This window comes from Acartia tonsa, chromosome 12 (assembly GCF_053477335.1).
Source record: "Acartia tonsa isolate MP-2025a chromosome 12, ASM5347733v1, whole genome shotgun sequence".
Lineage (NCBI taxonomy): Eukaryota > Metazoa > Arthropoda > Copepoda > Calanoida > Acartiidae > Acartia > Acartia tonsa.
Window position 1 is genome coordinate 8880280 of NC_137271.1, and position 15506 is coordinate 8895785.

At 38.8% G+C, this 15506-nt stretch overlaps 1 protein-coding gene across 2 annotated transcripts; it reads left to right on the forward strand.

Annotated features, from left to right (window-relative positions):
* Window positions 1-10040: 10040 nt before the first annotated feature.
* LOC145334362 (uncharacterized) lies at window positions 10041-14816 on the forward strand. Of its 2 annotated transcripts, XM_080179803.1 has the most exons (8): window positions 10041-10243; window positions 10894-11004; window positions 11486-11571; window positions 12105-12190; window positions 12404-12513; window positions 13168-13250; window positions 13913-13953; window positions 14684-14816. In XM_080179803.1, exons 1-8 carry the CDS (start codon window positions 10173-10175, stop codon window positions 14711-14713), a joined length of 618 nt encoding a protein of 205 aa, XP_080035929.1. In that variant the 5' UTR covers window positions 10041-10172; the 3' UTR covers window positions 14714-14816. The 2 variants fall into 2 exon arrangements, with proteins under 2 accessions (XP_080035929.1, XP_080035930.1); XM_080179804.1 differs by lacking the exon at window positions 13913-13953 and having other exon boundaries at window positions 10114-10243.
* Window positions 14817-15506: the final 690 nt, after the last annotated feature.

Consider the following 15506-nt stretch of genomic DNA (forward strand, 5'->3'; position numbering starts at 1 on the left):
GGGACCCAGCCGATCCGCCAGAGATTTAGGGATCTGAACCCGCGGCAAGAGGCTGAACTGGAGAAACAACTGGACACCTGGCTACAGGAGGGAGTTATAGAGCCGTCAGACTCCGCCTGGAGCAGCCCCCTGGTGCCCATCAAGAAGAAGGACGGGAGCACCCGCTGGGCCGTCGACTACAGAGCCCTCAACAAGTGTCTGGAGCTGGACAGCTACCCCCTGCCTAGGATCCAGCAGTTGGTGGAACGAGCTGGCGGGCACCGTGTCTACAGTGCTTTAGACGCGGTGGCCGCATACTACACCATCCGTGTGTCCGAGGACAGCCGGCCCTGCACCGCCTTCACCACCCCCAGGGGCTTGTATCAATGGAAAAGGATGCCCTTTGGCCTGGCTACGGCACCGTCTGTCTATTCCAGGTTTATTGCAGGGGTCCTAAACCCACTAGGCACAGCCAACCTCCAGTCATACCTTGACGACGTCCTGACCTTCCACCAGGATACCTGGGCCCACCTGGCCAGGCTCCGAGAGGTCTTGGAAGCCCACCGCAGGGGAGGGATCCGCCTCAAGCCAGCCAAGACCAAGCTGTTCCGATCCAAGGTGGATTATCTGGGCCACACCCTCAGCCGCGAGGGGATAGCCATGCAGGAGGACTATATTGACCGTATCTTGGACTGGCCAGCCCCTAGCACCCCCAAGGATTTGCTGGCGCTGCTGGGGTTCTTTGGATACTACCGCCTGTTCATCCCAGAGTATGCAGACCTCACCTACGAGATGAATCGACAGAAGACGGCCAAGGCCCTAACCTGGACGCCTGAGATGGAAGCCCAGCTGCTGCAACTCAAGGACAAGTTCCGCAAGGCCCCCATCCGAGCGCCGCCCAGGTTTGATTTGCCAGCGGTGTTCCAGCTCACCACAGATTTCAGCAGCCGCGCCATCTCTGCCATACTGAGTCAATGTCAGGATGGCAAGGAGAGGCTGATTGCCGCCGTGGGGCGCAAGACAACCAACCCTGAGACGCGCTACCCGTCCTGGAAGGGAGAGATGGCCGCCATTATGTATGGGATCCGAAAATTCCACTGCATCTTGTCCTACCGCAGCTTCCAGATCAACACTGATTCCTCTGCCTTGCTACAGATGAAATCACTGAACACATCCACAGGGATGGTGGCCCGCTGGCAGGAGGAGCTAGCGGCCTTAGACTTTACCGTCTGCCACAGGCCTGGCACCCAGAATACCAACGCCGACGCCCTCAGCCGCCGGGAAGATGCCAACATGCCAACGGCTAGCGCCGAAGAATTAGCAGAGCAGGCTGAGTATATCCACAACCTTTGCCAGCTAGGGGAGCCCGCAGCTAGCCGGCCTCCTGCCGCCCGACTGGATCCAGCTAGAGTATTGGAGGCCCAGACACAGGACCCCCTCCTGCTCCGTGTCCGCCAATGGGTGGCTGACGGCAAAGCCCCAACCAAGGCTGAGCTGCGTGGCAAGGAACGAGACGAGCAGCAGTACGCCAGCCGCTTCCCAGCCCTGGGGCTTGACGAGCATGGCTGCCTCACCACCACTGACCAGACTCTGACAGGGGAGAGGACAAGATACCTGCTGCCTTCGGCCCTCCAGCAGGACGCGTTCTTTCTAGCCCATGGGACCCCCATGGCTGGGCACTTTGGGATGGACACAACTATCGCCCGCGTTGCCATGCACTTCTGGTGGCCCAACCTGGCCCGTGACGTCCGTCTGATGGTACAAACCTGCCCTGAGTGTGTCCAGAAAGTTACCAAGGAGAGGCTGAAGCAGGGGATCCACGTGCCCTCCCGCCAGGGGTATCCACAGCAAGTCCTATTCATCGACCTGGTGGGGCCACTGCCAGAGACCCCAGCTGGGAACCGCTACATCCTCACCTGCCAAGATGGATTCAGCCGGTTTGTCAGCCTCTACGCCATCCCCAACAAGCGCACCCTCACGGTGGCTGAAGCCCTGTTGCACCGCCACCTGGCCACGTTCGGATGCCCCCTGAAGATCCATTCCGACAATGGAATGGAATTTACCGGCCAGGTATTCCAGGAACTGGCCTCCAGGCTTGAGATTGGCCTGACACATCCACCACCCTACAACCCGCAGTCCAACCGAGTGGAGAGGTTTCATAGGACGCTCAACACAGGCATGCGCCTGTTCCTAGACAGAGACGATAACAACTGGGAGCCCCACCTGCCTGCCATCGCCTTCGCATACAACACCAAGGCCTGCAGATCCACTGGCGTGACTCCGTTCCTGGCCTTCTTTGGGAGAGAGGCCAAACTTCCGGTGGACATGGTACTACGGCTGCCAGAGACCGAATGTGCTTCAGTTCCAGCCAACGTCCAAGCTCTCTTGCAGCGCTACTATGCAGTGTATGATGCCATCCAGCAGAAGGAGGAGGGAGCCATCAGGAGGAGCGCGGCAGCTTACGAAGGCACGGCCAAGTATGAGGTTGGAGACTTGGTCTGGTACCTGGCCCCCCGCCTGGTGCCAGGGAAGGCAGCCAAGATCACCAAGAGATGGACTGGCCCCTGGAAAGTAGTGAGGAAAGCTACAGAAGTCCATTATGTCATTAAACCTGCCTCTCCAGTAGCCAGGATCTCAGAAGTTACCGCGCATGTAGGCCGACTGCGCAAATACACTGGAGATGTGACTGCCCACCAGATCCCAGCAGACATCCAAGTTGACATGGACGGCGACGAGGATGCCACTGAGCTGCCAGTTGGAGCGGCGGCGCCCGCAGCTAGCGACCCAGGACAGCTCCCAGTGCACCAGCCAGCCGCAGCCGCCCCACAGCCTAGCGGCCAAGATCGTGACCCAGTAGAGGAGAACCTGCAGGAGCAGCCCAACGAACCACCGCCGCCGCCGCCCGCTCCAGAGCCACCCAGAGATGCCATCTGGAACCCTGACGCGGACATGGAGAACCTGCCAGCCAGCAGCGAGCCTGTAGGAGAAGAACCAGCCACTGCGATGGAAGAGGCCGCCCCAGAAGATGAAGCTGAAGCCATGTGCCCCCTGCTGATGACAGCCATCCCCATCCGGGTAGGAGCTATGAGACCAAGCAACCTGAATCAAGCAGGCGCCCCCATGGAGTTCTATGCACCCTTTGCCATCGCCATTCCACCCTTAGGAACCATCAGAGTCTGCCTAGGCCTCCGTGTCCAGCTACCAGCCGAGACAGAACTAATCCTGCAGACGAGGCAAAATTTCCAGCGGCGGGGCTTGGCCGTCGCCAACCCACGCCTAGAAGCCAACCAGGAGCTGACAATGCTGATCACCAACCACAGTCAGACCGAGCAACAAGTGTCCCAGGGAGCCTGTGTAGCTAGAGCTGTCCTCCATCGAGCTGTGCCCCAAGAACTGCCTGTCCTGCGCAGGCATAGGCTGTCGTATCCCCAGGTTCAAGGCCTGGTGGCTCAGGAGCCACGCAACCCTTGAAGGGGAGGTTGTGGTAATACGACACCCAGACGGACAGGCCGTTTACAGAGTTGCTTCGCTGTGACTTATGATAACAAACCCCCTGCACTAATCCTATTATATCACCATCTATCTCATGACCGCTGTTGACCCCGCACCCAGCGGTCAAACTGGCCTGCCTAAATGTGGGGAGGGGACTCAAACATGCAACTATCACGCGTCCCTCACGCGCTTATATAACCGGGAGGCGTTGCCTCCCCTTTTACCACCGCTGCCCCCACAGCCTGTCTACCGTCGGGAGCTAAGCCCTAGCGCCCCACACCCCCTTCAAACCTAACCATTGTTATAATCTGTTGTATATATATAGTAAACATAACTTGTAAATATTATTCAGTTTAAATATATCATTTCTGTATGTTGAATCCTGCTTGTTTATTTTGGTAGAATAATTAAAGGCTAGGGCTCGTTGAATCCGAACTCGTTACCCTGTGGGCCGAGAACGCTCGGCTTACCAGATCTGTCTGTTTGCCTGTCCGCAGAAGGCTTTTCCGATCATTCGTTATTTTTAAGGGAAGTGTTATATAGGTCAAGATAAGGTTTCGGGCTGTGGACAAAACTAATTATAGAACGCTATGCTCCTAAAAAAACCTACAAACATTTGATGAATTCATGTCAATTTTTGGGATCATGCCGAAATTACGAAGAAAGGCATATTTTTATATTATTTGAGAAAATTGTCAATATACGAAAGATCTTAAGAGGTATCTTGAGAGATAAGATAATAGTAGATAAATTATACACCCCCAATTATGATATACATAATTAATCCTTCTGAATAATATAAATTATTGATGGAAACGTATGGAAAATGATAGTTTGTACCACTTAATCAAAATATAATTGAATTGCTAAAAGTTTCTGGGAAATCAAAACACTGAGTCTACCAGCATGATTTAAAATCCTATGTCCTAGGTATTTTCGATAACTTTATTGGCTGCTTACTGCTAAACGGCTGATAAGGATAAGAAGGATATATGAATGTAAATTTTATTGAACTCAAAAGTTTTATACGCACATTCTCTCTTTCGTTGGCGTCAACTTTTCGGGTCTATTCATTAGTTTAAAGAATACGCAATGTTCATCAATCTTTTGGCCATTGTCTTATCCCTTTAAAGAATTTAACTAGCCATTTGGCCATTATATCACTCTAATATTGCCCATAGCATTGAATTACAGTCGGTTTTCCACAAATAACAAAACTGATTTTAATCTTATAATTAATTTATGTATTTAATATCCATGGAAAGCTGTCTATAATAAGATGCGATAAATAACTATTTTCGTCTTTTAAACTTGATCCAAACTAATTATGTATATAAATAATCATAAAAGATTAATAATAATAATATGCATTCATTTATGTTTAATCAACCAGAAAGTTTTATTAAATTATATTTTTAGAAACATAGCTACTCTAGGACTGACTGTGAAAATATTCTCGCTAAAAGCTCTAGTCAAATATATCCTTTTCCAGTATGGCTTTGAAACCGGTTAGTATCCGGAAGATTAGAACCGTTTTTCAGTCATACCGAAAAATCATGTTTAGCTTAAACCAACCTAAAATTTGAATCTGAAAATAAAATAGCCTAAAACTAACCCAGAATCTATGTGAGACATCCCTAAAATGAAGAGCTCAATCGGTTCAGTATAGAAGTTGTCAAAATCTTAAACCACAATCAAACGAAAACCTTACTACTTTATTAATAGGAGTCCTCCTTATAACGAAACGAGAAGATGTTTAAGGAATTATTTCAATGTCTTTACATTTAAAAGTCGCTGTAAATATACGTCCTTGTTTGATGAACTTGAATATATGTTGCAGTAGTGAATTATATTATTCTATACAATTTATGAAGAAAACAGAGGCGTGCGCGAGGGGGGGTATTGAATCTCCCCTCCCTCCCTCACAATCTATTAGAGTTTAACCCCCCCCCCCCCATTGAGTTGGTTCTTTAAAAAGTTATATACTAAAATATTTTTAAATGGGTGGAAAAGTTTGAACACTGAAGGTTTGTAACACCAACGAATAAAATAGTGTACTTTAAATAATTTTGGGGATCAGTATAATTTAAGGTCCAAAGGAGGAATTGTTTTATATTGAAATAAAATATATTAAAGGTAACTTTCTTAACCCACAACCGTGGCTCAATACATAGCGCCCTGCTCGTCCTCGGAGAGGTAAAAGGTTCGAATCTCGGCATGACACCGCGTCATAACTTAAGACATAAAAAAATTTTCCTATTGCTGCTCTGTCAGGTTCGCGGTATAAAAAGTTATAGTAGAGGGAATGCCTTAGCCCATAAACAGGCGCAACTCATTACCATGCACAGTTAGAACTTTTCAAACAAAGGTCGTGAAATCAAAGACTAGTTGTCTGTTGGAATAAAAAGTTAAGTGTGCTTTCGGGTTCTCTAAATGAAGGGCAACTTCCTTAGCCTTTAAAAATTATTGGATTAAAAAAAAACCTCTGAAATATTTTAATGCGCTTTGCGCACCCTATCTACAAAATTCTGTGTATGCGCTCTGCTGAATATTATAAGTTGTGCTTGTGGCTTAATTTTCTTGCTTTAATTTGTTGTTTTTAATAATTTCATCTTACGAGGGTAGCACATTAATCATAATATTTAAAGTTACTCTTCAATTATCATCTGTATGTCTGTACCGAAAGAACTCGCTAACAACTGAACCTACATGGGTCTCATTAATAACGTAGCTCTCATAGGTCCTCGAAAGGTTTATTACTTATTTGGGGAGAGGGTACTTTTAGTTTTAAAACTAAGACACTTCAAGTATCCCTAGAAGACTTTAGGGGAGTAGCCGCTAGTGAATATTTAAGAAAGAAATTAATTCATAAACATTTTAAAACTATATGTTCAGAAATGCGACAATGGAAAGTATAATTATGTACATTTAACAACCCCAATGATGATAAACAATAATGTAGATCAAGATTAAAGTTGGAAAAGTTACAATACTAATTTGCAACACCCAATCGAAATTTAATAAAGTGGATATCAAAAAAAATTCCAAACACACATTCTCACATTCTTATTTAAACTATACAGCCATTACAACTAATTTCTTTTAAATATAAATATGTATTAAATTGTTATAGCTGCTCTACCAACGGACCTGTTGGTCCAATATGTTTACACGCATACATATATTTAAAAGTTCAAGATGACGCTAGTAGCGAAATTCACTGCAAGGCCAAAAATAAATCAACAAATTTAAAGAAATTTTATATTGATTTTTTTTGTTTGTACTTTTTCTCTTTTTTTGCTTTGATTATTTATCGAATTCTTTCTTCTTTTCTATCTCTTTTTTTGATGAAATTATTTCTAAAACAAGTTTGGCAGCATCCTTAAAAGCGAAGCTCTAACATAAGACTGTAGGAAACAAGAAACACAAACACGCATGGGGTGTAAGAACTAAATAAGCAGAATATTATTTTTAAGTATACTGTAATATAAATTAATAGGTTTTTTTCTGAAGCTTAAGATTTCAATAACTGCTGAACATAATGAGTTCTCCAATTAAATCAAGCTTTACATGGTTTTAAGCTATTTTTCTTTCCATCGCTTCTTCTTTATAGCATCTAGATGCCAGAGTCGCAGCCACTAGTTTATTTAAAAACTAGCGGCTACGCCCCTAGAGGCCTCTATGGACACGAAAAATTGTTTCTTTGCAATCTATGTTCAAATCAACTATTCAGCAAAATTATTTTTGTTAGTTTTTAGCTTATGCCAAAAATATCCGAAGAACGGCGTTTTTTATTATTTTTATTTTTGGATTTTTCTCTAGGGATGGTGATGGTACCCTTCCCCGGACCTGTAAGAAGCTACTTTGTAAAGGAGAACCACATCGATCAAGCCGTTAGCGAGATCCTTAGTTACAGACAGACAGACAAACAGACATCCTGTTACTTTATTTTAAGGATTATTAAGATAGTTTAAAATAGTATTTTTGTTTCTACGGGTGCAATATCCATGTCTCAGATTGTGTATGTTTGATTATTTAGCCCAAAGGCATGATCGTTTCATGATTGGTATAATAACAAAACAACTGTATATATTTTATAGCAAATTATTTTACACAAATAACAAGAATAAATAAATAAGATGATACATAATTTGATGATTTTTATATTGACACATTATGTATAAAATTAAAGAAAAGATATTTTTTTAGAAATGTTTTTACTCTAATTTGTAAAGGAAGTGTCGTACAGAATAGCCTAAAACCTTACCTGACCAAATTTAAAGTAAATGTACTGTTAAGGCAAATTAATACCAAAGCTGAACATAGATGATTAAAGTCTCTCAACAGATTATGATGTCATACGATAAAAATAACCAATGAGAGGCCAACATAAATTTAACCGTTGCATTGGTCAATTACAATGTATACTGGTCTCTCATTGGCTATTCTGTCGTATGACGTCATAATCTGTTGAGGGACTAGTACAAGCCCAAATTGTGTTAATTGCTGAGACAAAGCCCAAATTGTGTTAAAATTGTGTCAAAAATGATCCATGTGACATAAAAAAAATGAGGAATTATCCATCTCTTTTTTAGGGGTTTTCTTTCCCACTTCTCCTCTCATCTCCCTCATTTTATTACGTCACATGGATCATTTTTTACACAATTTTAACACAATTTGGGCTTTGTCTCAGAAAATGTTTATTGATGTGTATTGAGAAGTTACGCTACTTCTAGAAAATACATTTTTGCTTATTTACCGGATAACTTGATTCATATATTTGGTATTTTTATATTATTTTTGATAATTGTCAATAAACAATAAAAGCTTAAATCAAGAACAATTATGTTCAAAAGTAGCACACCAATAGGCTCTTGGGAAATAAATTCAAATAGACATTGTCAATAAATCACTAAATACCATAAGCTGACTTTTTTACAGTAATCAAGGTAGATACATAACAGGGATCTTAAGGGATAAGACAATGGACGATAAATTAACTCACGCTCCCAATTATGATTTATAAATTATACTGAGCTGGATCTTTAATTCATTTCAATGGTGCGCCAAATCGGGGTGCGCCGAATTTCAGCCAATCACAGCCTGGCATTTCGTAAAATGCTGTTCTCTCATGGGTGGCAAGTTGGCTCACCCCGATTTGGCGCACCATTGAAATGATTTAAAGATCCAGCTCTGTACATTAAAATTATTGGTGCACAGTTGTATTATTTTATTGTAGACTAGCGGCTACGCCCCTAGAGGCCTCTAGTGGCACTTTGTATTTTTTTTTTTTAAATATCTAATTAGAGAAATAATTGGTTTATGTTTCGTTCAAGTCTTTTTTTCGGAAGGAATAATTTTTTTCTAGGGCGATTTCTCTTGGGAGGGTGGTGGTACCCATTCCCCAAAATAGTTATAAACCTTCCCAGGACCTATGAAAAGCTACCCTGTTAAGGAGAACCCGATCGGTTTAGCGGTTAGCGAGATCCTTCGGTACAAACATACAGACAAACACACAAACACACAGAAATCCTGTTACTTTAGTATAAGGACTAGCGGCTACGCCCCTAGAGGCCTCTAGTGGCATTTAAATGTTTTTTTTTATTTCAAATATCTAATTTAAGAAATAATTTGTCTATGGTCAATCAGCTGTTAAATAATAAATTCATGTATCTACGCAGCGCAACTACGCTTCGTAGAGACATTCATACGCTAGCGACACTATGCGGCAGGAATATTTCATTTTTTTCGATTTTATTGTGATTTCTCTTGGGAGGGTGGTGGTACCCTCCCCCAAAATAGTTATAAACCTTCCCAGGACCTATGAGAATCTACCCTGTTAAGGAGAACCCGATCGGTTCAGCGGTTAGTGAGATCCTTCGGTACAGACACACAGATACACACACAGACAAACAAACATCCTGTTACTTTAGTATAAGGATAAAGACTTAATAAAGAATCCAAAACTTTTAAGGCAACAAATAAGAGAATGTGTTATAAAACTTTGGGCACCAGTATAATTTACAGTCTAAAATAGCTGCATACATGTCAAAGCTACATACATACCAGGGATCTAAAGGGTATAAGACAATGGCCGATGAATTAATGTGCATCCCAATGATAATAAACAAAATTACTCCTTCTGTAAATTACAATTAGTGGCTGAAACGTTAGGACAGCCAACTAAATAAAGCAAACAACCAATAAGAAAACATTATTATAAATCATTGGGGACTCATTGTCCCCTCTCTATCTGCATTCATGCCCTAGTTGTAGAGTAGCTACGCCACTAAAAACAATATAAAATTATTTACATGTCTTCGACTATTTATTGTTTTTAAATCAAGTCATCGAATCAAGTAGAATATTCTTAAAAACATTTCATAGCCTCAAAATATTAAAATTAAAAAAAAACTTTATAAGCAAAAAACGTTATGGTACAAACTAACTCTTATCAAAAGGAGCATAATTTTGTTTATCTCAATTGGGGTGAGCAATAACAAATAGTTTGAATATTCATGTGTTATTTTTTTTAATACATAAAAGTAATTTTTGAATTTTTGAAAGGTTTCGTGACTTAATGATAAGTTAAAATTTTGTATAAAAAAATCTTCCAAAATTTGGACAAAAAATCTGTCAAGCTAAATGATATCGCAGTATTCAATCAAGTTCTGACTGTTTCTAATTTTGAATTTATCACCATGGGAAGGTCAAGAAGTCGTTCTAGAAGCAGATCAAGGTCGCCAAGTCGGTCAAGAAAGTCGGATTCCAGGTAAATCATAAATAATTAAATTTCTATTAAATTTTGTTATATCTTTAACGTGAAATTTATATTTGTGAAAACTTGTCTTCGTAGATGATATCAAATTGAGCGTATTTGACTTTCAAAAAATTGGGTATAGTACCCTTCAAGGAACGACTCTTAAGGGGCGTTTATTTTATATTTCAATATTTCCATAAAAATTGAGCATTCCCTATCTATAATTTCACGTACTTTGCTGCTTTTAGGCGTTGTTGTCCTTTTTTACTTGCTTTTATGATTCTTCAGTTTAAATAGGTTAATTTACGGTTAGAGAAAGAACATTGGACTATGTAAACACTGGTCCACATAGTTTTACAATAACGTTTTCTTATTTGTTGACAACTTTGGAGACTTTAATTTAATTTTGATTTGTTGAATTTGAATTTGAATTTGTTCATTAAGTTGAGTGTTCAAATACGAAAGATCATGTTTAGCATCGTAATACAGACAATTTTCCACGACTAATAAAATCATAAAAATAAAATCATAAATTAATACCCGCTTTTATAGCCCGGTCCTTAAAACTTGTTTTAATCTTATAATTTTTAATCTTGAAATCCGCGGGAAGCTGTCTTTAATACTTTGCAATAAATAATTACTACACTTTTTTTCTTTTTCAGCCCTGGTATCTGCCGCGAGTACATACCCGCAGATGCCGCAGGATCTGGCGGCTACAATCCTACTACAGATACGGGAATATTTACTCTTAGCTGTTGCAGGATATCTATCATGTAACAAGTTTATTCATAAATCATCCTTCTTTAAATATAAGCACTTTATACAACGAAATTAATTCGAGAAAAAAAACACGAAACCTATGCGTAATTTTCAGCTGTCGTTAAGGAATTTATGACCTTTATATCTGCCCCCCCCGCCCCCCCCCCCCTCCCAAATATTAATTCAGATTTATTTCGCTTGTTAACTATACCTCATTCCTGGTATAAAAGTAATAGGATGTCTGTATTCGTGTTTAGCTAAGAACCTATCAAACCGCTGAACTGATATGGTTCTCCTTTAGAGTGAAGTTTCTTATTGGTTTAAGTAAGTTCCAAGAACTCACACTCACTTGGAACTGCAGATGCTCTCTCGTTCTGTCTGTTACAATAACGTTACATCCAATAACGTGTTTAAATCTTTAAGGCAGTTTATTGTTTTATTTCCATGCAATGCTATGCTTCTTATGGACGTAATGATAACTGTCCTTGTTTTTAGATGTATATCAGTCTTTAATATCCTGTTTAATTTGGTTGGAATTTTTACAACTATTAATACAATTACTAAGAAACAACTTACTAAAGGTAGTATTCATTTGTTTCATATTATGATTAAACTATTCTCAGTATGGCTTCGAAACCGATTAATATTCGCTGGATTAGACAATGCTATACTGAAAAATCATGTATGCATCGTATTACAGACAATTTTACACAAAAATTTGAATAAAAATCATAAAATTAATACCAGTTTGACAAACAAGCCTTTGGCTCTTCAGGACTATCAAAATTGTTTTTAATATCCGCAGAAACCTGTCTATTAAAATTAGCTTCTAAAACCTCTCCTGTACTTATTTGAAGCTTCCCTATAATATTGAACTCAACATTAAATACTATTGATTGAATAATATAAAACAACCCTGGACCTATGTGAAGCTTCCCTGTAATTTAGAACTCAATGGCTTAAGTAGATATAGAAATCTTAAGCTACAGACAAAAAACATTACTTTTTAATATTGCCCTGTCTAAAAAAATATTCTAAACAAATTTAATAAATAATTGAACCTTAAATCGCTTTATTTTTAAAATGTTTTCTTTGTTATAAATTTTTTTTGTAGGTGAGACAATTAGTAATGTTTTTGAGATTATATTCGACATAATTGATTCTGTTGTTTGGGCTTGTGCTATCTATGCAATTCTAAAGGTAATAATACGATAATAATAAGGATGACAACTTACATAAAAGCGAATGGGGATTCATTGATTTTCAAAAGCAAATGGTCGGTCCGTACATATGTAACATTTACCTCTTTTCGTTAATTCAGACATGTTAGAACTGTGCTATCGAAATCAAACCTTGCATGATGATTCCTATAACAGTTAGGTACAATTCAGTCAAATAGCTACTTTTTTTTAGAACAAGTACAAGTTTCTGAGTCCTGCCCTGGCATGGACCATCATTACATTACTCTTCACCATCTTCAGGACTGCTAAATATTTTGCGGAGGAATCTCTGTTGGGTTTTACGTAAGTACTTTCATTTAACTATCATGTTATGCCCCTTTGAGGCCTTTAGGGGCACTTATGGAACGGAGGGGGGATGTTAACTAAGCCTATTTTATCTCTGTTTGGCCTATCCTAACATAACTACCAAATACATAATTTATTCCAATTTAAACAAGAGGTTTTTTTTAAAAAAAAAGGCTCTTCCATTACAATTGATGCAACTATATACAAGAAGAAGCAATTTGTTGTATCACGAAAGATTCACAGCTGATCCTTGTAAAAGCAAAGCTTTTCTATAATTAGGTTCAGTCCATCTGTCCGTGACGGTTAGCCCTTTTCGTCCATTTAAAACATTCTTGTTTTTTTAATGTTTACAACATATTGTATGATATAATTATCTTCTGAATTTTTTGAATATTGATTCTTAGAACAACAAGGTACAATATTAAAAGCGAGGAATTTCTATAATCAAATCCTAAAAATGAAAGTATGTCCTTTTAATGCATCCTGTATTTACACAATTTGCAGCAAATCTATGTGTAGTTTTATTTAGAATTACAAATTTATGTTTTTCTTATTAAGTTCTGACACTCTACAAGAGTTAATGTTCGTTTGTCACTCCTTACGATTTAAAAGCTTCGCTTTAATAAATGTTGTCATCCTTGATTATTTCAGCATTGGTCTATTTGGTATATTTGGAGTCGTCATATATGCATTCCGCTTGTTTGCATTACTCAAGATCTACAAGTATATGTCAGGTATATTTTTAAACACACATAGTACCCAAAGTTTTATAATAACGTTTTCCTATTCGTTGGCTTGACAACTTGGGGACTTTTATTGTAATTGACTGATTCTTCAGTTAAGTTGAGTATCCAAACGTTTTAACCACTAATTGTAATCTACAGAAGTCATAATTTTGTGTATCACCATTGGGGAAGTATCAATTTATCGTCCATGGTCTTATCCCTGTATTTTCTTGCATATAGAGTGTTCTATAAAGCTTTGTCTTCCTCGTTCCATTTATATGTAAAGTGTTTTGAATAGAGTTTTTTGATGTTTGAAAAAAGTTCACATTTGTTTTATCTCTTTCTCTTTGATTACATGTGACAATATAAGTATACTATAGTTTAATTATGTAGATACTAGAGGTTGCGCCCTTATCCTCTATGGGATTTATAAATATTTCAAAAGCGAAGCTTTTCCATAATTAGTGCCAGTCAGTTCGTCTGTACGTCCGTATCAGTTAGCTTTTTCGTTAATTAGACATGGTAGAATTTCAAACTTTGTATGATGATTCTTTTAACAGTTATGTACAATTAAGAAAGCGTAGCAACTTTATTATCGTTACCAAAAAGTCCGTACGTCCATTTAAAACATGCTCATGTTTTACTTTTTTGACATAATAATATTAATTTAGGAGCTGACAAGAATGGCAGGTGGCCAGTAGACAACGGAAAGGTATCAATATTTTTTGATAAACCTTTTTAGACTGTCTTAAAATCCTTATAATAAAGTAACAGTATGTTTATCTGTTTATCTGTTTGTTTGTACCGTAGGATCTCGCTAAGCATTGAACTGATATGACTCTTCTTTACAGAAGAGCTTCTGATAAGTCCTGGAAGGTTTAAAACTATTTTGGGGGAGGATACAACCATCCTCCCAAGAAAAATCGCCCGGAAAAAAATTACGCTCCCCCCAAAAAAAGATAAAAAAAAATAAAACTAAAATTGAAAATTATATAAAAAACTTTAATAAGTGAGAACATTAAATGCTGCGTGAGAATCTTTCTTTATTTGTCGCATCACTCGCTCCTTAGAGGACACAAGATAAATAATTGCCAAACGTATGGACGGACCCACTTACATACATACCCAATGTATAGAATGGCTGCGCTTATAACTAAAACAATATTTCTTTACGCGAAACACAGTAATAGTGTCTGACTGATTATGACGTAACAAAAAAAATTAGCCAATGAGAGGCCACTATAAATTTTACCATTGGTCAATAACGGCCTCTCATTGGCTAATTTTTTTTTTGTTACGTCATAATCAGTCAGACACTATTACTGTGTTCTTTACGCGTCGCAAAAATTAAGTTAGTAGTTTGACACATTTTACTTTGAAAACCCTAAGGGTGCAGTGTCAACTAATTATTTGTTTATGAATTAAAAATAAATTTATTTCAGGTGATAGTTGTATGCGAGTCTGAAGTGTAGAGTACTAAAAATTGTAGTATGGTTTAATTTTGCTGTTTTTTAAGTGGAATTTTTATAGTTGTATTATTTTTTATCTATCTTTGAAATAAATTATCTAGTGTTATAGTCGTTTTTTATTATTAGCTCATCTACTCTGAACGTATGGCCTTTCCATCTTACGTCAATGTAAGTTAATAAAATGAAATATAACTTTTAAACTGCAGGGCTCGGCAGTCAAGCGTCAGCCCTGACTAAGCCTCAAATTTAAACCTGAGGTGAATTCTTAAAAAACTTTTGCCCCACTAAAATCAGTTTGCCCCAATAAAATCAGTGAGGCAAATTAAAAATTTAGAGGGGATAATTTTGCCTCACTAAAATTTTAGTGGGGCAGAATTTTTTTTAAGAATTCACCTCTGTTTGGATGCTTAGAATTTTGTTAAAAGTAGGATTGCCCTATTTTGGGCAGGTTTAGACTTCAAGCAATTTTTTTTAATAACAAGAATGATAACATCCATAAAATCAAAATTGTAAATAAATTTGTTAAAAACTGCTTGATACAGGATAATGTTTATGGACACACTTACATTTTTAGGACTTGATTATAGAGTTGCTTCGCTTATAACATTATACTTTGTTGTCCCAGGAATCAACATACCAAACATCAGATCAATCGAATGATTAGATTACATAAAAATTTGTTGTTAAAAAAGTAAAAAAAACTCAACTTGTTTAAAATGGACTTTCTTGTAATGATTATAGAGTTGCTACACTTTCTAAGTACTAAAGGAATAACCATGCAAAGTTTGAAATCGAT

What these genes read in the sequence shown, in the direction of transcription:
- LOC145334362 (XM_080179803.1), top strand. Translation starts at nt 10,173, where the DNA reads ATGGGAAGGTCAAGAAGTCGTTCTAGAAGCAGATCAAGGTCGCCAAGT. An exon ending in TAAGAAACAACTTACTAAAG is followed by an intron (nt 11,572 to 12,104) that starts GTAGTATTCATT and finishes TTTTTTTTGTAG; the next exon opens with GTGAGACAATTAGTAATGTT. An exon ending in GAATCTCTGTTGGGTTTTAC is followed by an intron (nt 12,514 to 13,167) that starts GTAAGTACTTTC and finishes TGATTATTTCAG; the next exon opens with CATTGGTCTATTTGGTATAT.